We start from the raw sequence: 23,232 nt of genomic DNA, 5'->3' as shown, positions 1-23,232 counted from the left end.
TAAAGGAATTCTAGCTTTAGATGCAGAACTCTGCATTCACACAAGCAGCAGTCCTAAACATGTACAAGAGCTTCTTTCCAATCCAAAAATATAAATGTTATTTGAATGGACTTTGTGCTACACAGAGCTACCACTGATAAGGATACCTACCAGGAGACTAAAATAGCGTCAAATATTTGTTAATGTTTAACTGCTAATAATTCAGTTGCCAGTTTCTATTTAGTATTGGCCTTCCTTATTTAGAGAGCAAATAGATTCTATGAAACAGTAACTTTTATAGTTTCAAAAGGAAAGGAACATAGCTTACAATAGTTATCATTGTTCCAAAGCAAGAATCTTTTCTCATCATTTAGATACACCACACGAGTAACATTCTACTGCTTCTCTATGATTAACATCCTTATGTCGGTTCCTAATTTAATTTTTAAACATACTGTTCATAACCAAACATTTGAATCCTGTACAATTTTTGTGTGAAGTTGCAACAGCCAACAACATTCTGCCATCTTTCACAAGTCACTAAGTATTAATATTTAAGATCAATTACATTGTAATCTACAGTGAATGCAAAGCCCTGCTCAAAATTCACTCAGTAATTATGATTGCAACACTAGATCTGAAATTATTTTTTTTCACCAGACTATATATGTGAATGGCTGCACACAAAAGTTTTGGCTTTTTCTTTTTGGCTGCCAGTAATTGTTCCACTTATTAAATATTACATCTCATAATTCAGTTTACAAGTGAAACTGTGAGGAATCAGAACAAGCAGTTCTCTGTTCAGAACACTGAAATGAAAAAAAATCTTGCGAATGACAGAAACAGTAATCTGTAAGTTAAGGGAGGAGCATGTTTGGCTTTTTCTTTTTGATCAGACCATTTTAACAATATGGTGGCATCACATTGCACTTTCTCTAAAAGGAGGTAACAATTCTACATACCCCCTAAAAACCAGTTAGTAAAGAAGAAATCACATTACAGACCTTCAAGTTTAGTGTTCATCTAACGCTGAAAAACTGAGCCAATTTGGAAAACATTTAAAAATTAGAGTATACATAGAAAAGTAAGAAGTTAGTCCAGTAATTTACAAGAGAACATTGAAAGACATGAGTTCACAAGGAAGTACAACCACAGTATTCTGAGTAAACATTTTCCTTAAATCCACCTCTAGTATTCGATAAGGTGTGGCATAAAACCAATTATACATTAGATTTTTAAGACCTACCGTATTTGCTAATGGTGGGCTCAAACTAGTGTTAGTTCAAAACCAGAAGAAATCACAAGAAATTTGTCCACACAAGAATTTTAGGTATCATTAATCTAGATCATTATTATAGATCCGTCTTCTCAGTTACATCTAAATATAAAGTCATAAATATTTCATAAAGCATCAGAGTATTTGTTCATCAGCAAGAGATCTGTTTTGGTGGTGTATCCTCCCCCAAATGCTTCAGCATTATGAAAATAATTCCCAACGTCACTGGACGAAACCCGCCTATTCTTAAGAGTCATCATTACATCACTTGCAACTATGAAGAATGTACTGGTATGCCAACATCACTATTTTTACTTGTCTACTTATAAAATCTTAAATTCCAAGTTATTCCAAAATAATGATGAAACTTACAAGAGTCAATGTAAATTGTGTATTTACACTATAAACAACTTCTACTACATTTGCAACTTTGCATCAATAGTTTAACATAGATATTTTAAAAGCACCCTTACAAACAAAAGTATTGCACTGGCATCATAAAAATTCACAGTAAGTTTAACTTCCAGACCTTGGTAAAACAGTGCAAGAGCTTTTCATTGTGCAAGAGCTTTTTATCCAAACATTCCCAGGTTATTAAAAATAAAAAAGTTCTATATTACATGCTGCAGTGATTTTTCTGTGAATCAGGTTCTCACTTCTTAAAAGATCTAATTTAGGTTTTCTGTGGGTGTTTTTCACAAGTTCAAGGTATATCCAGTCCAACATTGAAATAGGTGTGTTTGGCAGAGATACAGCTCTATGCGTCCATTTTATACAGAGTCCATAATGTTTTCAGAGATTATTCCATAATGACAGAATCCTTCTGCATTGAGTAGGCAATTCTCTTTCCACGTTTCACAGCACTTCCCCCACTTCTAGAGGCAGGAGCTTTGATAGTCATGTCTTCAACAGACCCTGAAGAGAATACATTGAGAAAAGGTTACTTCAACATAGTCTTAGAACAAAGTCATATAACATTCTAAACTGTTCTTTGAAGTCAGTCTTAAAAGTATTTTTCCTCAGGTTTAACAGTCAACTGGGACCAAAATAAAAGACCCATCAAATCAACAGTCTATCTCCAATAGTGACCAAGCATGGGTGTCTCAATAAAGGCATAAGAATAGAGTGTGCAAGTTGTATCTCCTCAGGATATTATTTCAGCTGACACTTACTGCCCCAGGTCTTCCTGAACCAAACATACTATCTTTGCGTCTCTTCCGTTTTTACCTCTGGCTTTTTGAATCAGTAAATTTTCTCTCTATCACACTGTCCCATGTCAAATAATCCCACACTTAGTTACATAGCACATGACAACTTGTTGGTTCCTGCTTTGTCTTGAAAGAGGCATGCCTTATGTACCTTTGCCATACCACTTATGACTGTATAGACCTCTAGAGTATTTTATGCTCTGCATCTCTCTTTAGGCTCAGGGACACTGATCTATTTGTTATTCCTTTAATAGAATCATTCCGTATCTTGGGAATTCTCACCCTTCTCATTCACTTCTACTATATAATTTTTAGGATAGGAAATCAGAACAGCACGCAATATTCCATTAATAACATCAAAAATTATTAATGGCAAGAACCAGAAAATTATCAAAATGACAAAAATGCATAGTTTCTGTAATGAACAAACTTCCTTATTAAGGCAACAGTTGATTTTCCAAACACTTGCACTTTGTTTTTTAAGGTTGTGAGAAATCTGAAGTTAATGGCTTGGGAAGCCTTTCTAATGGCCAGTATGATGTAGGGGGTTTTGCTGGCTTTGTTTGTTTTCAGGGTTGGGGTTTGTTGTTTTTTTCATGTGTGTGTGGTGGTGTTTCTTCCCCTTGACAATATCTGCCCAAACATGTTTAACCCGTTTGGTGAAGTTCATAAATATCTCCAGATGCAGAGAGGATTCAGTCTATCAGTAAGGTATGATCCGATTCAGGCAGTTATTTATGAAAATCTATAAAGTACTTCAGATTAACTCCAAAAGGGAACCCTGAATTACCTTTGGAGGTACAACTGTTTGTTATCCATTATTTTACCTTGGAAGTTACAATCATGGTTTGCATTACAATGCGTAACATAACTCCTTCTGTTTTGGTTCCTTCTGAATTACTGATGCAATTGTACCCAAGTTTGTTTACTGCAGCACTAGAAGATGCTGTTTACTTGTCGTAACTTACAACAAAGCACTCTATATATCTGCCTTTATAGGAAATAATAAAACATAGATTATTTCTAATTAAAATCAGTAATAAGACTTGAAATATTTAAAAATCATGGATAACTTCCACTACCAGAAGTTCATTACAACAAAATACACATCTATGTATGCATATCAAAAGTAGGACCATCTACAGAGAGAGCATATTATCTATTTGTATTGCGTTTGCGTGGCAAGGTTTTGGTTGCAGAGGGCTACGGGTGTGGCTTCTGTGAGAACATGCCAGAAGCTTCCCCCATGTCCAATGGAGCCAATGCCAGCTGGCTCCAAGACGGACCCACCGCTGGCCCAGGCCGAGCTAATCAGCAACGGTGGTAGCGCCTCTGGGATAACGTATTAAGAAGGGGGGTGGGGGTGGAAATCTGTGTCAGCAGGAGAAAGGAGTGAGACTACGAGAGCAACAACTCTGCAGACACCAAGGTCAGTGCAGGAGGCAGGAGGTGCTCCAGGTGCCAGAGCAGAGATTCCCTGGCAGCCTGTGCTGAAAACCATGGTGAGGCAGGCTGTCCTCCTCAGCCCATGGAGGTCCATGGTGGAGCAGATGTCCACCTGCAGCCCACACTGGAGCAGGGAGATGCCTGAAGGAGGTCGTGACCTGTGGGAAGCCCACACTGGAGCAGGTTTGCTGGCCGAGCTTGTGACCCCATAAGGGACCCACACTGGAGTAGCCTGTTCCTGAAGGGCTGCACCCCATGGTAGGGACCCACGCTGGAGCAGTTCATGAAGTACTACAGTCCGCAGGAAGGCCTCATGTTGGAGAAGTTCATGGAGAACTGTCTCCCATGGGAGGGACACCATGCTGCAGCAGGGGAAGAGCGTGGGGAGGAAGGAGCAGCAGAAAACATGTGATGAACTGACCATAACCCCCATCCCCCAGCACCACTCTGTGGGAGGATGTAGAGAAATTGAAAATTAAGTTAAACCCGGGAAGAAGGGAGGGGTGTGAGGAAGGGGTTTTTTTCCGATTTGAATGGTAGTAAATTAATTTCCCCAAGTTGAGTCTGTTTTGCCCATGATGGTAACTGCTGAGTGATCTCCCCATCCTTATTTCAACCCACAAGCCTTCTGTTGTATTTTCTCTCCCCTGTCCAGTTGAGGAGGGGAATGATAGAGCAGTTTTGGTGGGCACCTGGCATCCAGTCACAGTCAAACCACTAGACTACTGAACTCAATACCTATAACTGCCATAATCTTTACATGAAAAAGGTCAGACATAGTAATTCACAAATGTTTTTCTTCCCTGCAAATATGGATCTTTATCTGTCAATTCTAGACCCATTTCAGAAAAAAAGTCTACAAAGAGGAGAATGACACATTTTCAAGAGCCTGTTTCCTAATTGCAGATAAAGTTAATAATAAACTAAATAGAAATTACAAATCTTTTAAAGTTGTGTTGCTGTTGTTCTTTTCCACCTGCATTTTCTATTAACAGCTATCTATCTCCCTACTGTTAGAACTTCCTCTCAAGAAAATTCTTTGACTTTCATGAAAGATGACTATTTCTACTTGAACTTTTCTGTAATCCAACAGTAGCTTCAAGATTTAGTTTCTAAGATCAGAAGAAAAAGCTGGCTTTGTACACAGTGAATCAGAGCTACAAGACATTCACAATCCTTGAATAGTTCAGCCACCTAGTACCAAATTGTTTTTACAGTTCCTTTAGAAAACAATGTTACATAGTGAAGTGAAAGCTTGACTTTCCCCTCCCCATTTTCAAGGCATTAAGTATACTTTTCTTCATAAATAAACATGCCATATTAACGAACACACTGGAGATACTTTGAAAGGCTGGATGATCGTCAACCATGCTTCAAAGCTGGACCTAGACACCTTCTTTGCATACTGGATAGCAGCACATCTTTTTCACAAGACTGAGGCTCAAGACAAGTAGTTTAACTATTGATTGCATCGATGAGTTTCAGACTAGTAGCTACAACTCTACCCTCAAGTTAAAGGCTAGTCAGCATTTCACCTTCGTTGTTGTTCTCCAAGAACGATGCTGCTGCGGAAGAAGGAGCTTCCCCTCAGAAGAGCTTACGTGGGAAGTGGTTAATGGTTATTTCATCACCCCACACTCATTCTGGGCCACCGTCGGGTCCAGCTCAGAACCGCATGGCTTGTGTGCCTTCTGCAGCACCCCGGCTCCCACGGCCCCCCCGCCTTTCCCACCCTCAGACGCCTACAGGAAGCGTCTCCCCTGCCCGATCAAACCCGGCCCGCCTGTCCCACTCCATTTCTATTCTCACCCGAGCTGAGGGAGAGTCCCACAACATTTTTTTTAAATAGCGTCAGCTGGGAGCAGGCGGCTCAGAATCCCAAGTTTTTAATCGAATCTCGGGTAAGAGTTTTTTCAAGCGTTAGACACAGTTCAGGCTCGCCCCCGGCGGCCCCTGTGGCGGGAGCCCGGCGGCCCGCCCTGGCCCGGCCTCCCCGGCTCTCACCTGCTGGAGTCGGCGGGGCGGCCCCGCAGGCCCCCGGCGCGCTGCAGCTCCAGGTCGGTGGCGGCGGCGGCAGCAGCGCGGGAGCGCGGGGCGGCGGCGAAGGCGGAGGAGAGGCGGAGGCTGAGGCCGTGCACCAGCCGCCGCAGCAGGGTGTCCCCGCCGCCCTTGGGCAGCGCCAGCCCCACGTCGTCGCGCAGCTCCTCCGGCGGCACCTCGAGGTTGCCCGCGTACCAGAACACCCACCAGATGAGGCTGAGGAAGATGCCGATGCCGCCCGCGTAGATGAGCAGGTCGGAGAAGAACACGTCGGCGAACACGCCGGCCAGCAGCACCGCCAGCCCCAGCGCGTCGAAGGCCAGCGCCAGCCAGAAGGCGGCCACGCAGCGGCCCAGCCCGCCGGGGGCCGCCATCGCGGGGGAGCGGCGGCGGGAGCGGCGGCAGCAGCGGCGCAACCGCCGCCTCGGGCCGCCCGCACCTGAGGGGAAGGCGGGGCGCGGCGCCGCACCTGAGGGGGACGGCCAGGCCACGCCCCTCCTCCCGCACCTGCGTGCGGGGCCACGCCCCCCTCAGGGGGGCTCTTGCCACGCCCCGGCGGCCGCTCGCCGAGGTGAGAGAAGGCGGGACGGGCACGGGCCCTCTCCTCCTCTTACCTTAAACTGCCCTAGGGGGAGCTGACAGCTCGCTCACTGGGGCCCGGTTCCGCAGCTGGCCTCTCCTCGCCAGTGGCGTCTAGACGTCCCTCACAGGCCCCTTCCTCCAGCCCCTGAGGCCGGCGCACCGCCGCTTCATAAGCGTGGACGTTCCACTCGGCAGGCGCGGCTGCTGGAGAGGGGTCTGTAGTGATTGTCAGCGTCCTGGAGTCGCGGCATCCCTTGGAAGTGGTGGTCGTCGCCATTTCCTTGTGCAGGTGAGCGGGAGGCAGACACAGCTGGACCGGTGTAGCTGTTTCCAGCTGAGGCAGCGTCACCTTGTGAGGCCTTTGCCTGAGTTTGCTCAAGTTCCTTGGAAGGGAGGTGCGTCACACAGGTGGCCTTGAGACAAACGTACATGTTTGAGACCACCACACTTGGACAAGGAGGCAGCTGTTAGGCATCAGTGATTTGCAAGGCAGTTGTAATGTGCATTGGCAAAGTCATATAGACTAACTACCTGCTTGAGGAAGTTGGCTCAGAATGTGTAGTTACAATACAACTGCAGGTTAACAAGCAGGAAACTAGTTGTGAATGCAACATCTAGCAAGTGAAACAGTTTATGTAAAAGGCAAGATGGATATTTCAGTTCGCTCTTGTGTCAGTTAATGACCTCGTACATATCTTTTAACACTCCCAAGTCCTCAAGTACAAGAACTATATTTGGCTGTAGGCTCTTGTGCACATACTGTCATGAGGCCCTTATGTGACAGCTTGTTTAACGATGGGTAAGTCACACTCTTCTAATAACAAGAAATACCAAGCCAATGGAAAGTCTGACAGGCTGAAAAGCGTATGCAGCTTCCACGTACTTGTGGAAGTACAGTGTGCCAAGAATGGTGCCATGGAGGAAGACTGTTCTTCCAATGACAATTAGTGCTATCAGTTTACTATAACAAGACTACAGACTCAATTTGTATCATAGCGTTTGGCTCACTTACATTGCTCCTGCTGAACATTGAGAATCAAGACTAGGTAAAGCCACTTCATCAATGACTGCCTGTGTTAGTGATATCCTTAGGAAATCACAAGCTGAAATCCTCTTAAAAGAAAAAAAGCTAAAATCATTTTAAGTACTTCAACAATAAAATACCTTTCACTTTGATAACTGGTACCATTTCTATCTTGAGAATTATAGTACCAAAAAGCCTATGCTGCTACTCTTCCTGATTATTTTCAAGTATCTTTTGTATTTTAAAGTTTAAACCTTGCTTTATATAACAACTATGGTTCTACCGCAGCCTCGTGTTACAGTGTTAAATAACCTTCTAAATTTTGTTCCTCTCAAAAGCGTAAGAGAGAGAAGATAATGTACCAGTTAGCAAAGTTTGAGTGAGGTTCATATACCTGCTTAGTTTAGGGGGGTTTATTCCATTAGAATCAGAATAACTGCTAGGAAGTCAAATTAATTTTGAGATTACATACTTAACCTGATGGCAGTAGGAATTCTAATAATCATATACAGTCCTAAAAGAAACAAATAATCATGACCGTTTTGCTTAATTTGAAGACTGACAGGGTGAGAAGGCAGATCTAATTACAAAAAAATAACAAATACTGAGGGAATTTTAAACAGAATTCAGTTTTAATAATCTTAACTCTGATTCTTGGGAAAAAAAGAGCTATTTTAAGTCATAGTTCTAGCCTTCTGGCATTCTTACTATGTGCACACCAAACTTACCTCCCCTTAGGGCCCAGAATGTAATTAACTCCTACAAAAATGAGTTTGTGAACAAGTTTCCATTTTCTTACCTGCATTCCTCCTCCCAAGGTTTTGGTTTGTTAGTATTCAGATATTTGCTTTATTATTAGCTGTTGTTCTTCCCAGTAATGCTAAACTGAAGGGCTAACTTGAATGTGTAAGTTACATTATCACCCTCATCCTACCAAACATGCATACAAATATAATGATTTTTTATAGGCATGGCAGAAGGCTTACAGACCAGCTACAGCATAAACTAGTCTCATTTTTTCTAGACAGATGGTATTTTTCCTCCTTATTTATCTGTCCATTGAAATTCCTTTTTCAGCAAGAGCTCAACGTTGTTCAAAAAAACTGTTGAAGTTACTAACACATTAATTTATCTCCAATTCTTTTTTTTAAAAAAAGCACCCAGCCATATAAATCATAGTAGAAGTTAATGTAGTTTTGAAGTTTTTCCTCTTGCAAAAGGAGTAGTTCAGCAGATGTTTTTGGGGGAAGAAAGGCACTTGGGCTCCAGTGCAGTAGTAAGTTGCAAGGTGGCTGCACTAAGTTGTTTCACTGTAGTTTGTTTCAAATAGTTACTGCAGTCTTTTGAAAGACTAGCTTCCTGACGCCAGTTTATCTCTGTGCAGAACATGAGTTAGTTCCCACTTCGGAGAAAATATTTTGTTAGTAACTCCTTGCAGAAGCTTGTCCTAATCTAATTAAGAGTTTACTTTTAACACAGGTAGCAAATCTTAATAATAAAACAATACTTTAATAAAAAAATAGAATGTTGGTATTTTGAAAGTTATTGACTTCCCTTCTAGCCTCCATCAGCCACTCTGCTTTCAGTACTTCTAAAAAGGATATGAATGATGAACTTGCTCACATTAATGATACACAAAAAATTCTGGCTACTACCTGGGTTCCACAAAGCACTCAATGCAAGGATATGCAGCTCCATAAAGAAAACACTGTTTTTATTTCCTGAAGGGTTTAAAGAGCTTAGGTATGTCTTGACAATTGTGTATGTTAAAATACTATTATTCTACACTCTTAATAGAGAAAAAACTAAGAGACAGATTTTTCTATTAAAAAAATCCAAAGCCTTAACTAAGGACAAATAATACTATTGAAAATGTTGCATAAGAATTTAACCAAAGCCCTCTTGTTTAAATTCAGAATTATGAGGCTCCAATAGAATTTGTAGTACTACAGCTTTATTGTAAGACTGATAATTTTACTAGCCATACCATAAATGGCTTTTACAGTTCTTTCCACTTTCAATTTTTAAATACAATAAAGGTTGTAAGGTTAAAGAGGTAGTACCATAAGTAATTATTTAGATGTCTACTAAACCTTTCACCTTTGATTTTTAAAGCCGGTCAGAATAAATATTACAGGAATAAAAATGGTTGGTCTATAAGAATTTATACATAAACACTCAGGATTTGCTTTAGTCTCTTGATGGTCATTCCCAGAAATGCCCTTACAAAGGCTCAGACATAAGTACTGCACACTAGTTGTTTATGTAAGACTGAGCTTAATGCTCTCCAATGTGCCTTTAGGAGCTAAACAAACTCAGCCCTCAGGGAGGTGTTTTCCACCTTAGCTGTTTCTGCCAACATAGAAAATACAGTTATCTTTGTTTGAAGGGCAATTGTGCTAAGGACATGAAGTGGTGATTTGGTCCTTACAGCTTGTCAGTTGAAATCAGTTCACTGAAAACAACTGTGTTTTACACCCAATTTAATTCTGTAATGCATCAGGAATAAGCAGAGGTTCAATCTGAATGTAGTTTTTTGTACTTCCTCCCTTCTTGATTAGCTAAGTGACAGGCTTTCCCAGGTCTCTTAAGCAATAAAAACATTACTAAGAAATAGTTTCCTGAATAAACGTAACAGTTTTAACTCCATCATTCAACACTGACCTTCAGTACATACAGTCCACCAAGTTGAGCAACATACCTCCCTGTAACAATAGTAACTTACTGCATCTGAGCCAGGGTGACTACTGCAAATGCCTCCAAGTGAAGATCTGTGATAGCTTTGTCAAATTATTATCCAGTAGTTTTCTGAATTCTAAATATATATTTTTTTAATAAAAGAGTACATTACTCATAGGAAGAATAAAAATCACATCAGTAGTGTTACATCTTATTTAACTGTCAAAATCCTGGATACACTGCAACATAAAAGGAAAAAATTCTGCTATACTTTTTATATATATACATTTTTCCCCCCAATGGGTTAGTTTGTAGCTGTGTCAATCAGATGCTTTACATGTCTTACCTAGCTGTATGAATTCCAGTGCTGCTATTAAAGAAAAGGCAAGACTAACTACTGCAGCCCCAACATAGCTTGGCTCAAGGTGCTGCAGAATTTCAAGGCAGTACTTATTATTTTTAACACGAAGGATGTTTTTGCAGCACCAACAAGCTAGTACGGTTCACTATCAATTATTCATACAGAAGTTATGATCTTCATTTCATAATTTTCTGCACATCTACAAATTAAGAAGCATTTTAACATGGTTAGATGCAAAAACACATTTCCAAAAAGGCAAGTTCTCTCTCTTTTCTTTGCTATTCTGTTCTTTTACTTTGCCGTTATGGAAGTGAAGTATTATTTTGCAGTCCAGAAAGGGATGTGATTATTTCTGGACAAGATGAGTTATTTTTCTTAGCATGGATCTAACAGGGACCATTGAGTCAGACTTACATTTTTTGGCTAAGATTAATCTGTTTCTTGATTTAAAAAAATGTTTATGGTAGACTAGAACAAGAGGTCACGAGCTACAAAAAGTTCACGCTATTGATGAAGCAGAATCTTTTCATATTCTTTAGTGTTTCTTTTACCACTTTTTATTCAACACCCAATTACTTTCTAGGTAGCTAGTCTATTGATATGAGATGTCCTAAACAGGCAATGGGATAGGTTTTAGATTTGAGTAAAATACTGCTAATTTCATCATCATCATCTTTCTAGGACTTCACTAGGACTTTTCAACACCATCTGCCTTGATTTCTCACTTTGTAAAGAATGGGAAGTAATCGTACAGAGAGCAACAATTTGGTTATTCTGAAAACTTTAAAGTTAATCACCTTTCAGTTCGGCAGTGTATATTTTTTATGCTTTTATGGGGTGGGTTCACTTACCTGCCACACCTGAAATTCATACAGCCTTTGGTGTTTTTCAGATGGAACAATATTGTGACCAGCATGCAGAGAAATAAAGCCCAAAAGTGAAGGTAAGGAGATTTTGCTTGATGTCATAAAGTACAAATGGTCAAAGCATATAACAACAAAAGCAAAATTGTGCTTGGTTATTTTTTTTAACATGCATAAATACTCTAGGTTAAGTCAGCTAAAAAATATATTGTTTCATTGTTTGGCTTCTTACCATACTGCTAACTTACATATCTGGAATAAGATCGATAGATGTCAATCTGTTTTCATGATACTGAAAATTTCAAGAAAAAATGGTAGCAGCTATTTCATGTTTTAAATCACGTTAAATAGATAGCTGCCCTTGCTATGCATGCTTCTTGCTTCAGCTCTTGTCTTTTCCAGTCTTAACAGATGCTTCAGGAAGATATATCTTACAAAATATTTCTCAGTTTTCTTCCTTGGACTAGTCCCCTCCCTATCCTTTGACACTTATAAGAATTTGAGTGCTTTTAGTTTGGGCCAAGAAAAGATAGATGGTAAGAAAAAGAGCCAGTTAAGATTGTGAGTTTATTTGTTCCAGCTCATCAGTTAAGAAACAAAAAGGAATTGTTTCAAAGTCTCAGTAAAAAACAAGCTCTTGGGATCAAATTTTCCTAAGAAGGTATTTTACTTCATCAATGTATTTACCTACTAAAAAGACACCACTGAATGACTATATAAAGCATGTTAAAACAGACAACATTCATGCTGACTGTGGCTTGCGCGCTTTCTTGGGTGCTTTTGAAGATTTCTTGGCTGACTCTATTGATTTGCCAGCTTTGGGTGCTGCAAAAGACTTTGCTTCAGGCTTTTTGGGAGTCTTTTTCATCTCTTTTTCATTTGCTGCTTCCTTTGGCAGGCTCAGCTGCTTGGCTTTCTTCTCTTTCGGTGATGTCTGCAAGTCTGCACACTCTTCTGTAACTTTATGTTTTGTTTTTGGAGTCTCCTGAGCTAGAGATTGTTTCTTTCTCTTACCGAGGCGTGGTTTAGCTTTCTTACCCAGGTTCTCACCTCTTTCTGGTCTCTGTTCCATTTTCTGTATTTGAAACACACAAAAAAATTACTATTCTACCTAAGAAAGATCTTTGTTGTTTTTCAAGAAAGATCAATGCAAACCATTATAAATGACAAATGCTTTCCACTAATTGAGCTGTGCCCTAGCCCAAATAATCTATTCAGCATTTCAGTCTGGAAGCAGGGGATTAAACACAGAATGACATCACAAAAATAATGAAAAGATAACAAAATATTAAGAAAGTTAAATAGATTTAAAAGATGTAAGGATCCTCTCAGCCAGTCAAGCCACTGACCTCTGCTGGCACAGTTGTAAACCACAGTCCTCTTGCTGCATTTCCAGGCTTAATATACCGGAAAGAGAGATCAGCTCTATTTGAAGTCCAGCTATACAACTGACTGCACTCTTACCTGTGCATGAAGCTTAGCATTCCCTAGAGTTCATCACATATTCCCAAATGACCCTCTTGAAAGAAGGCTGCTGTCATCAGAACAATTCATAAAATCCAGCTCTACCTGCATCTATTCCAAGTCTCTGGAAACAGGGCTCTAGCAATCACATCATGTGAGATAATGTAGGCCTGTTGCACGAGGGCAGCTTGAAGCAAGCTGTGTGAATGTTTTTGGTGGGCCTGCACATAATCATAGTTTTAGTTTGGGCATCCATGAAGAGGTACATCGTTGGTTTAAGGATATGCTCCAATCATGAATGCAGTATAAGCAAGTTGAATTTGTAAGTGTTACTGTTTTATTCATTCAAGTATCTTTCCAAGATACTGGTTAAGATATCAGTCTGGTTGTTTTGCAGACATGTTAATAGTATGAACCACACTGGTAACAGTAAGTCCATACAGTACTTCATGCAAGCTGCTAGCTCTCAGTTTATATTATGTGACTGTTAACGTTGCATACTACTATGTAGAGAATGTTATGTGCTCTCCCTCAAGTTTTGCACCCCAGGCAGAACATGATACATTCAAATGTTAATTTTGCAAGACATTTTGGGTTTTTTTAAATTAAAACTTTTATAATTTAAAGTACTAAGCTGTTAATAATTTACCATTTCTTCTGACTTCAGGCTTGCTATTTAACCTAGATAAAATCGCTGCTATTTAGAAAAATACATATAAGGACAAAACCCACTAGCTAGCTAATCAAGTAATAGGGTTTAACTAAAAAAATAAAGTAATAAAAAAATCTCAAAACCAAAAAATCCCCAAACTTACCATGTCCCCAAGGCACCCCTCCCTGCCTACACTCAGCTCTTGTTTTCAAGATATAGTCACAAAAAATCCAGTTCACTTGCAGTGTGTTAACACGCACTGTTCCTTAAGAAGCAACAAATGATTTAAACAGTTGCAAATATTTAGTTTTAACTGAAATGTGAATTTCTCAGTTTTATTAAACTATTACCTTCAGCTCAGCTAAGATGGTTGTTTGCATAGGTACCAGTTGTGGAATTTCTTCATCATCATCACCACCACCTGGTTCTTGGACTACTTTTTCTTTTATCATAGGCTCCTGGGTAGCAGCAGCATTAATTCCAGTTGCCAGAGTCACTTGGCTTGAATTCAGTTCTTTAGCTGCCTTCTTTGGTTTCTTGTTCTTTCCCTTCTAGAATTGGAAGTACATCTCAGACAAATCCCCATAACATCTCTAAATATATAATAATTATTTTAATATGGTTAAAAATAAGACAGTCTAGCAACATTTATTTAAATACTGTTGTTCAATAGACCTGGACTGGTCAACTGTATGTAAAATATGAAAAAAACTACATTACTTTCAGAAGTTTATAATACATGGCTCATAAGTAAGCAATGATAATGTCAAGATTACAGTCTTTCATGCTCTAATTTTATTTTGGACAAAAGAATATACTAAGAAGAACTCAATACAAATGAATACTCAATTGTTTTCTTTTAAAAAGTAGGTACCCCCCCCCCCAAATATACAAATATAAGAGCTTGTGAATTACTCAAGACGCCACTGATTAGCCAATAAATAATGAATGCATAGTCTGAATCCATATATATGTTAATGAGTATTTTGAGAAGGCAAATATGAATAAACAATACAAAGTTCTAAGAATGAATCTCAGCTCCCTACAGTTTAAGACTAGAAAGTAAACTTACTTCCAGTTTGCTTTACAACCCATCAGGGACTCACCATAATTTTGTTAGTATTACTAAGTATTTGAAGCACTCGGGAATCTGGAGCACCTAATGGACCTGTAGCCATAAATGCCTTGGATCAACCGCTAAAACATTTAAACCCAACACATCAGACACTACAATGCATAAAAGGAAGCCAAAGAACTAGTCGTTATCATTTGGTTTTATGAGAAGTGTGAGGAATTGTTTTGGTTTTTTTTTTTACCTTTACTTCCTTTTTTTTGAGAGATGGCTGGCTGTCAAGTTCATCCAAGTTGGAGATATTTGCAGTAAAAATCGGAAGTGCAACTGATTTAAGTGTTTTGAGGTGAAGAATTTTTACATTTTTCCAATTCTGCAACAACAAACACAGTATATGATGCAAAAATAATAAGGCTGAATTATGAACTGGCTTGGCTTTAATGCAATCAATCAGCAGTACCTTTGGTAACTTCTTAGCAATCACCTCAGCTGCTGCAATGATATTATCCAGTATCTCATCAGCTTTCATTCCAGTGTGACCTATACGTGCTGTACTGAAAGTGAAGAGTACATACTTGGGTTTAGGCATACCCAGAAATGAAAAAAGCCCACTTATATGCAGTTTTATTAACTTTCATGAAGGATGGCTGGCTATTGCAGAAGTCTTTTGTAATAAAAGTTAGAATAGATTTACCTGGATTAAGTTTTCTGTATTCGACTATGCGACTTCTGCCTTATATTGCTAAGCATATCGCCAATTTAGATCCTTTTAGATCCACAATAAATGAAAAAAGTCTTACAAGAATAGAATACTTTGGAAGTAGTTTTTATCTAATTTAACAGTAATATTTTTCTAAGATTGTACATGCTCTTTGACAGTGACAGGTACCTAGAAATTCCTTAGGCAGAAGGAAAAAAGATAGAAAAACTTTACAGTAAAACTTAAGTAGAACTACCACTTCCTTTATTCAGGTTAAGGTTCAAAATGGCCCATATCTGGAATGGTGACCCTTAACCTCTTTTATTGACATATTAATGGAATAAAAATACTTCACTTAAAGGACAGTTATACCTTAACTATAGGAATTTTAAGTGAAATATTAATCTACTCATACTTACTAACAGCACCCTTTGTTGGTAACTGGGAGTGTAGTCCCCTGGATACGTTTTTGTACTTCCTTAGCAAGATTTCTGGCTTTCAGGTTTACAGATAAAGGTGCCCTGAAAAAGAAAGGCAGGGGATTAAAAAAAACCCACAACTATAAACCAACCCCCCAAAAACATGCAAACCAACCCCCCACCTCCCCTGCCAAAACACACCCAACCAAAACTTTACTAAGAATCATCTCATCTTAAAAAACTTCATACAAAATGGATATACAGATTTTAAAGACCTACTTTTTCCTTTCATAAAAGTGTTTTCCTAGATGTGAGGGCAAGAGCCTTCTAATTCGGTCATCAGATAGAAAGAGATCAAATCTGTTCAGGAGGCGACGCTTTGCTTCAAACATTTTATACTCTTTTTTGAGAGTTTTGTATGAGATGATCTGCAATGCAAGTAACAGTTTAGTCCCCATTGCTGAAAATGTCGCTTAGGATACTTCTTGGAACTGCACAGAATTAACTTGCATCACTAATGGTTTATCATGGTGCATTATTTTAGAAAGCTGAAGACAAAAGAAAAAGGATACAGTACATTTTGTTTTAAGAATCAAACAATATGGGCCTCTTGCACGGTAACTGGGAATCACGAAACAGAACTAGACTACATGGTAACATCTAAATCAAGGTTAAGTATAACAGTAGAATTTTTGTATTGCTAGTAGCATAAACTATCCAATCTGGCTGCAAAGAACTCAAATATTCTTTTATATTGTAAGTTTTTCCAGTAGCTTAGTCAAACTAAATATTGAGCATTTATTTAGCAATTACATCTTATTTCTAAAGATCCTGTTTCAGATTGAAGAAATTATTCTGAGTAAATTTTGAGGGTTAGAAAACCTGCAGTTTCACTAGGCAGAAAAACCTTACTAGGAATTGTTAACTCAGAACCACTGAGATTAAAACAGTAATAGTATTAAAACATTTTAACTTAATTTTTATTAAAAATTTTAAATATTAAAAGTTGCAGAAAACAACTACTTTTCGTGTGTACAAGAGGAAAGAAATGGCAGTACTGCACTAAACCATCATGTACCTCTCTTACCTGGCTAACACTTCTGATCCCATTCTGGATTAAAAGTTTCCTGTAGAAATTTTCAGTCTGTTCTGCTGATAAATTTGGTTCATCCTTTGTGAAGAGGCAAACCTCAGCAGTTTCTGGTCGAATGCCATGAGGCAGTGGTCTGCAATGAGAATATGGGATGGACAGGGAATGTCTAGGAGGAGAAGTAAGTTTTTTTCACAACTAGGTCTACACTGAGAGATCATCACCCTTTAACAAGTACTACAGGGAAGCTACGTATCTAGATTCTGTTCTTTGTTCAATACTAAAAATCCTCAGTGGAACCTGTGCCTTTTAAAGCATGTAGAACCATGAACGTTAAAAAAATCCTATACCATGGCTCCAGTCAGATACACGGCTGAATCCATCTGTCCTGCCAGGCACCATTACCACAAAGGTCCTGGGAGGAGGAGCATCCGTTCTCCTCTCCGTACACCATCGACGCATCCACTCATTAGACGAGTCTCTGTAATACTGAGACCCGGACAAACAGATGTCAACTTTCTCAATATAGCCTTGCTACGGTTTAAAAGAAAACTTACATTTCATATTCAGTGTTGGGTGTCACAAGAAAGGAGAAGGGGTCTTTCTAATGATTTGGTGGTGGGTTAAGGCAAATAAAAGGTTGATTTCTGCTCTGGAGCGTCGGGACTGAAAGGCCCATCACATCCCTTGTGACTGGTAACCACCAAGCCCCGCGCTGGGTGCGCAGGAACCAGCACCGCCGCCGCCCGCTCCGTGGCGCTCAGGCTCTGCGAAGCGCTCCTGCCCCAGCCCGAGGACACAAGCAACCCGCGTAACTACGCGGCCGCGGGCGAACGCCTTACATTTTGATGACCTGTGCCACCCGCGGGACCTTCCAGACGGTCACCAGGAGGTGGACGCTCTCGCTTTCGTTGAGGAGCAGCGCGTCTCCCTTGGCCTTACTGCTGGCGTACGCCAGGAGGGCCTCCACCGCCTTCTTCACCTGAAACAGCACAACAGCGGCAGCAGCCGGGGTTAAAACCCGGCCCGGCCCGGCCCGGCCGCGCTCCCAACCCGCCGGCCCGCGGTACCTGGGCGCGCTCCAGGTGCTCCGGCTCCTTTCCCATGGCTCCGCCGGCGCCACGTGCGGCCCCCGCGGCTGCGCACACGCTGCCTTCCGGGGCACGGCGGGGCATGTCCGGTGGCGGGCGCGCGCGGGGCGGGGCGGGGCCGCACCCGAGGAGGCGGGGGCTGCCCGGGGCCGTGCGCGGCGAGTCCGCCGTGCCCCGGGAGGTAGCCTTGCCCCGGAGGGTCGCGCAGCTCTCCGGATGAGGGGCAGGGGGACGGGCTGGTGCAGCGGGGACGAGGGCGGCGGGGCCGGCCGTGGGCAGCGCGGGTTGTCCGGGGACGGGAGCTGCGCTCGCGGTCGGGGCAGCCGGTGCCTATGCCTGAGCGTCCTCACGGTGACAGACAGGTTTTTGTCGTACTCGCCTTGGTCTGTTGATGTAGTGGTCCGGCCCGGGATGCTGCTTGGCAGCCTTTGCCTCCAAGGGAACACGCCTGGGTGGCTTGTGTTCAGCTGGCCGGCCCCCAGGTCCTTTCCTTTCCCGCCTTCCCAAATGCAAAACTGCATTTGCCTTTGCTGAATATCTAAAGGTTTGTGTTGCCTAATCCCTCCGGCCTGTCTGGGTCCCACTGTACAGGAGCCCTGCCCTCAAGCATATCGACCAATCCCCAAGATTGATGTCATCTGAAAACTTGAGGTGACCGTTCTTCAGGTCCCTGATAAAGATATTAAATAGACCACATCCCCCAGTAGTAGTCTGTCTGTTACTGGCCTTCAGGTAGAGTACAAGCCACTGTCTCTGCTGAGAGTCCCATTGTCCAACTAGTTGTTATCCATCTAGTTGGCCCCCCACCCAGACCATAATGTTTAGGATACAAGAAGATTGTGGGAGACTGTTGAAAGCTGTGCTGCAGCTGAGGTGAATGCCATCCACTCCTTCCCTTTCTTCTGCAAATCTAGTAAATTTGTTATAGAAAGTAACCAGGTTGGTCAGGATGATTTGTAGTTGGCCAATCCATGCTGATTCTTCCGAAGCACCTCCTTCATGTGCCCAGAAATGTATTCCAAGAGGACTTGTTCCATGATTTTCCCAGGGACCATGTAAGCATGACTGGTCTGTGGTTCCTAGATCTTCCTCTTAGTGTTTTCTGAAGGTGGGAGAACATTTGCTTTTCTCCATCCACTGGGACCCTCCCTCAGATTGCCTTTCAAAGATTCAGTCTTGGTCTGACTTCAGTCAGCTCTCAGCATCCTTGAATGCAGCCCAACTGGCCCCCAAATCGCTTGCTCCACTCAGCAACCATCCTACTTGTCCTTGTTTGGCCTTTTGTAGCAGCTGCTCTTGTTGCCTTTGTCATCCTGGCTCATTTCAATGGTATGTGAGCTTTTCTTCTCATAAGACAATCCCTACGTGCCTGAGCAGTTTCTAAATTCCTTCTTCCCTAAGTTTACCTCCAGTATTACTGTCTTTTTGCACTGGAGTGCAGTCGTACGCTGTCTGTTTAGCCAAGCCAGTCTCCTGATAGGTCTGCTTGTTTTCCTGAGTATCAGGAGGGACTGTTTTTATGACCGGAGGAGGTTGTCCTTAACAAACTTTTGCCAGATTTTCTGAGCTCCTTTGCCCTTCAGAGCTGCCTCCCATGAATAAACCAAAGTCTCCTGAAGTCCAGGGCTGTACTCTGCTAACTCATCTTCCTCACACACCTCTCAGCATCAGAACTCCATTATTTCCAGGTCACTACCACTGGTTATCACACGCCAAACCATTTCTTCCTTATGTGCAAACAGGAAAGGCAGAACTGCTGCATCTCCCTTTCTGTTTCGAAATGCATTGTTGGACCACATGGAAGTAGTTTAATTGTGGGATGCTTATTCCATCCAGTTCCATGCTGTGTAAGTGCATTGTTTTGAGATCAGATCTAGCCTGGAACTATTCTGGCCTCATTCTCACAGTGCTATGCATGTCCTGGCAGCTTTGGGCTGTCTACGTTCATCGCACAGGTAAATGCTACCTGGATAACACAGCTATGCACAACCAGGAGTTAAATACACATGAAATTAGGAGGTCTAGTCATTCACTCTTCTCTAGACTTTTTCCTGCTTTTTGTCTTTCTAGTTATGGCTGTATTCCTTCTCATCAGATACCTTCCAGCAAAAGTTGTTGCTCTGTCAGCACACCAGTGCAAAGAGAGAGGAACTGAAATCCCCGAGCCTCTTGACAAGCTGCTTTATGTAATGATTTATCTATGTTTTTGTTCTGCTGGTAGCGTTCATGGTGAAACAGTTGATGCCTTCAAGACTTCCCCAGACTTAGGAAAGAACTATATGGTCATATACTGATAATAAAAAGTGGGGAAAAAAATCCTGGAAAACAGAAGTTTTAATTTTCTGTTGTGCGATTTGTACAAATGGACAAAATAAATGAAACTGGCTAAGAAAAAGAAAAGTCTTGTTGCCATGTAGTTGTATGAAGTATTGATTAGAGAAATTACTGAAAGGCTAGGAACATGCGGAGTAGCCAAATAGGGCAGACTCATTAAAATGGTTTCAGCACTGGTAGAACTTACGCATATGATACTAGCTGTGGTGTTTTATAGTTTGATAATTGTATTAGCCTCGTTCCTATCTCTGCATAGGCTTTACAAAAGTCAGATGACTGGGACATGTCTCTGAAAATATGCCAGGCTACTCTTGTAAGATATGATTGAACAATATGTTTGATGCTTGACACTACTGGGTCAGCATAGCATTAATATGATAAAACTGAAGGAACTATTAGTGACTCAAATTCAAATTTTTCACTTATTAGTCTCATCCAAGTACATTCCTCTGAAACATTTTAAGTCTGACATGACTAAATTTACTAGATGTGGTTTAACTGACTTGGTAACATTTTCTCTTGGAAGGTGTTTGACGTAGCTAATAGAGCTGTCTTGGAAAAATAACAAATCTCTGGATGAGAAATATTTCAGCTTAATAGAGCATACAGTGACTGTAAAGAACGTGCTTTTAATTTAGCAAGTTCACAAATCAAGTTACTTTTACAAGGGAAATTAGGTTTGTTACTTTCATCAATGTTATTGCTGTACACTGTTCTGCTGTAGCCCTCAAATTAACTTTCCTGATTATGAAAGTATCTACTTTTCCTTAAGCCATTTGTCACACTTACTGAAGTGCTAAGGTTTAAAATGACATAATTGCAAGCTATTCTACCTCATTACTTATTTAAGAGAATGTTTCTATATATTCCTAATTTTATACTTTGTCCTAGCAGAAGGGATGTACAAGTAGCAATTGTTTCTGCTGTAAACAGCTCTTTGAGGTTTAAGATTATTCTCTTAGCATGAACCCCAAAAGTTCCTCCAGATTATTTGATGGCAGATGTCAAAATCCCAGGTGTACTTCTTGCAAGAAAACTAGCACAAAGAATATGCAGAAAATAAACCAGGACTAAGAAGTGCCTTACAAAAGAGATCTCAGGAGAATCTCCCCGCTAGATCTGGAGTTCAAGCACTAGTTCTCTTTAGATTGCGTTCCTTTGTAATCCTAGTGTAAGCCTCTAGCTATAATCTAATTAACTGTCATATAGATGGATGCTTACAGTGCAAGTTATTCAAAGACTACTTTTTCAGAAGAACAGAGGCACCTGTCTTTGTGACACAAACCACAAAGTTTTCTTGTTATAATCCTGTGCCTATCATCAGTTCTGCAGACTTAACAGATGACAGGAACACAGCCTCAAGTACCTTTTTTTCATCCAACAGTTAGTATGTCGTATCTCTTGTTACTCTTACTCAGAAGTATGGACTTTTTTAGGCATATGTAACTGAGAGGAGATGTAGAAAAATCTAGTTTACTTTGGAAGTTGAGACTTGTAATGAAAGCCAATGAAAAAGTAAGTATTATTAGAAGTTATATATACACACAACAGATTTTGGGTTTGTTAGCATGAATTTCCATTTTATATTAAGACTAGATTCCTTTCTAGTATTTCTTCAGAGGAAAAGAAATACTTTGTCTGGTTTAGAGTGTTAAAATAAGGAAACAAGGAAAGAAACAGGTTCACAATATAAAATCTTCAGTAGTAACTACAGTTTTGTTGGTATATTTTTACCAAATCCTCTATAGGGTATACAAAAACAGCAGAATAAGTAAGAGCCTTTAAGTATCAGTTCATGAAGAAAACAGTCTTGTCTGGAGTACATTGCATCTGCTTTAACATCATCATTTAAACAGTCTGCATTATGAACCAAAAGCCAGAGTAATACAGAATCAAATACTTGGGACATTGAAACAATCTTTTTTTCTTAGGTAATATTCAGTAATAAACACTTATAAAAACACAGTTCTCAATTAACATAGTTTTTAATATATGGACTGGTGCCATAAGTAGTCTAAAACAGAGGTTCTTCATTGAGCAATTTTCGCTGGGCTTTTTATGCCACTGAAAAAAATCTGTAGAGGGGCATAACATTCAGGACCAGCAAATATCCCCACAGATAAACCTCCTTAAAGCAGCCATTTTTCTTACAACACTATTACACCATCATCAATAGCTTGTTGTTCAAGAATACAGTTTACTACCAGAATAAGTGTCTCAAGAAACCAGTGCCATCATGTTTATGTATCAGTTCCCGATTGTCTGCAAAGATGACCAAGGTAGCTGGAATGGTTTCAAGCAGGTAGTTGATAGCAATGTTAGCCAACTGATTGGTGTACCCATTCCTCCATGTAGTGTGCTTTACTTCTTGTAACTTGCAGAAACAAGTGATTATTTTCCTGTTGCAAAATAATTAGTACTGCTGCATATTCAGATTTATTTTTTAACATTTAATTATTGTTACATAAACCAAGGCTTTCAGTTCAAGGACATACAAGGTCTTAATTTATAGAATTATAATTTATGTTTTTATAAGTTACATCATGGCTATACGCTTAAGCCTTATCTACACTACAAACTTTGGCCAACAATCAGAAAGAACAGGTGTGACCCTCATCAGTACCACACTGCACATACAGACTGCTGTAAATGTCATTATCCCAAATCCCTTCTTTCTGCAGAAACACTCGCAGTTTTGCTGGTACGAGTTACATCCACACCAGGACCCAGGAACACTCTGCCGGTATCATATGCTAGCACAGTTACACTGGCAGTGCCCCTAGGGTTCCTGTAGCTTTAATCCAAATTCTATTTCCCTTTTTTTTTTTTTAATTTTCTTCCTTCCTTTCAACTGTTGTGGTTGCACAGCTCCTTTATTTTTTTCATCTTCCAAGCAGCATACCACGTTTTCACAAAAGGAAGTATTCAAAAATAGTAATTTAAAAAAGTTTA

At 40.5% G+C, this 23,232-nt stretch overlaps 2 protein-coding genes and 1 long non-coding RNA gene across 3 annotated transcripts; 1 reads left to right on the top strand and 2 right to left on the bottom strand.

The window, feature by feature from the left end:
* Positions 1 to 255: 255 nt before the first annotated feature.
* Positions 256 to 6,543, bottom strand: LOC121088128 (transmembrane protein 238-like). Its single transcript, XM_040593852.1, has 2 exons — positions 5,914 to 6,543; positions 256 to 2,170 (listed from the first exon to the last, which is right to left on the bottom strand). The coding sequence occupies exons 1-2, from the start codon at positions 6,321 to 6,323 to the stop codon at positions 2,161 to 2,163; spliced, it is 420 nt and encodes a 139-aa protein (XP_040449786.1). The 5' UTR covers positions 6,324 to 6,543; the 3' UTR covers positions 256 to 2,160.
* A 5,468-nt stretch (positions 6,544 to 12,011) lies between these two features.
* RSL1D1 (ribosomal L1 domain containing 1) lies at positions 12,012 to 18,009 on the bottom strand. The gene is made up of 9 exons (XM_040593851.1): positions 17,926 to 18,009; positions 17,698 to 17,837; positions 16,853 to 16,991; positions 16,045 to 16,193; positions 15,766 to 15,867; positions 15,107 to 15,200; positions 14,891 to 15,019; positions 13,925 to 14,125; positions 12,012 to 12,533 (listed from the first exon to the last, which is right to left on the bottom strand). Exons 1-9 carry the CDS (start codon positions 17,959 to 17,961, stop codon positions 12,201 to 12,203), a joined length of 1,323 nt encoding a protein of 440 aa, XP_040449785.1. The 5' UTR covers positions 17,962 to 18,009; the 3' UTR covers positions 12,012 to 12,200.
* Positions 18,010 to 18,064: 55 nt separating this feature from the next.
* LOC121088130 lies at positions 18,065 to 20,254 on the top strand. The gene is made up of 3 exons (XR_005827836.1): positions 18,065 to 18,127; positions 19,689 to 19,793; positions 20,017 to 20,254. It is a non-coding gene; the product is annotated as an uncharacterized LOC121088130 (long non-coding RNA).
* The last annotated feature ends 2,978 nt before the right edge of the window (positions 20,255 to 23,232 follow it).

This window comes from Falco naumanni, chromosome 4 (genome assembly GCF_017639655.2).
Source record: "Falco naumanni isolate bFalNau1 chromosome 4, bFalNau1.pat, whole genome shotgun sequence".
Taxonomy (NCBI): Eukaryota; Metazoa; Chordata; class Aves; order Falconiformes; family Falconidae; genus Falco; species Falco naumanni.
The sequence above is the reverse complement of the archived record's forward strand: the minus strand, read 5'-3'. Positions and strand labels throughout refer to the sequence as shown.

Bases quoted from the DNA above. Each gene is read 5' to 3' on its own strand.
- RSL1D1 (XM_040593851.1), bottom strand. From the start codon at position 17,961: ATGGGAAAGGAGCCGGAGCACCTGGAGCGCGCCCAG. The intron at 16,194-16,852 runs GTAAGAGAGGTA...CTTGCATTGCAG, and splicing joins GGATCAGAAGTGTTAGCCAG to ATCATCTCATACAAAACTCT. The intron at 15,201-15,765 runs GTAAGTATGAGT...CTTCACTTTCAG, and splicing joins ACCAACAAAGGGTGCTGTTA to TACAGCACGTATAGGTCACA.
- LOC121088128 (XM_040593852.1), bottom strand. From the start codon at position 6,323: ATGGCGGCCCCCGGCGGGCTGGGCCGCTGCGTGGCCGCCTTCTGGCTG.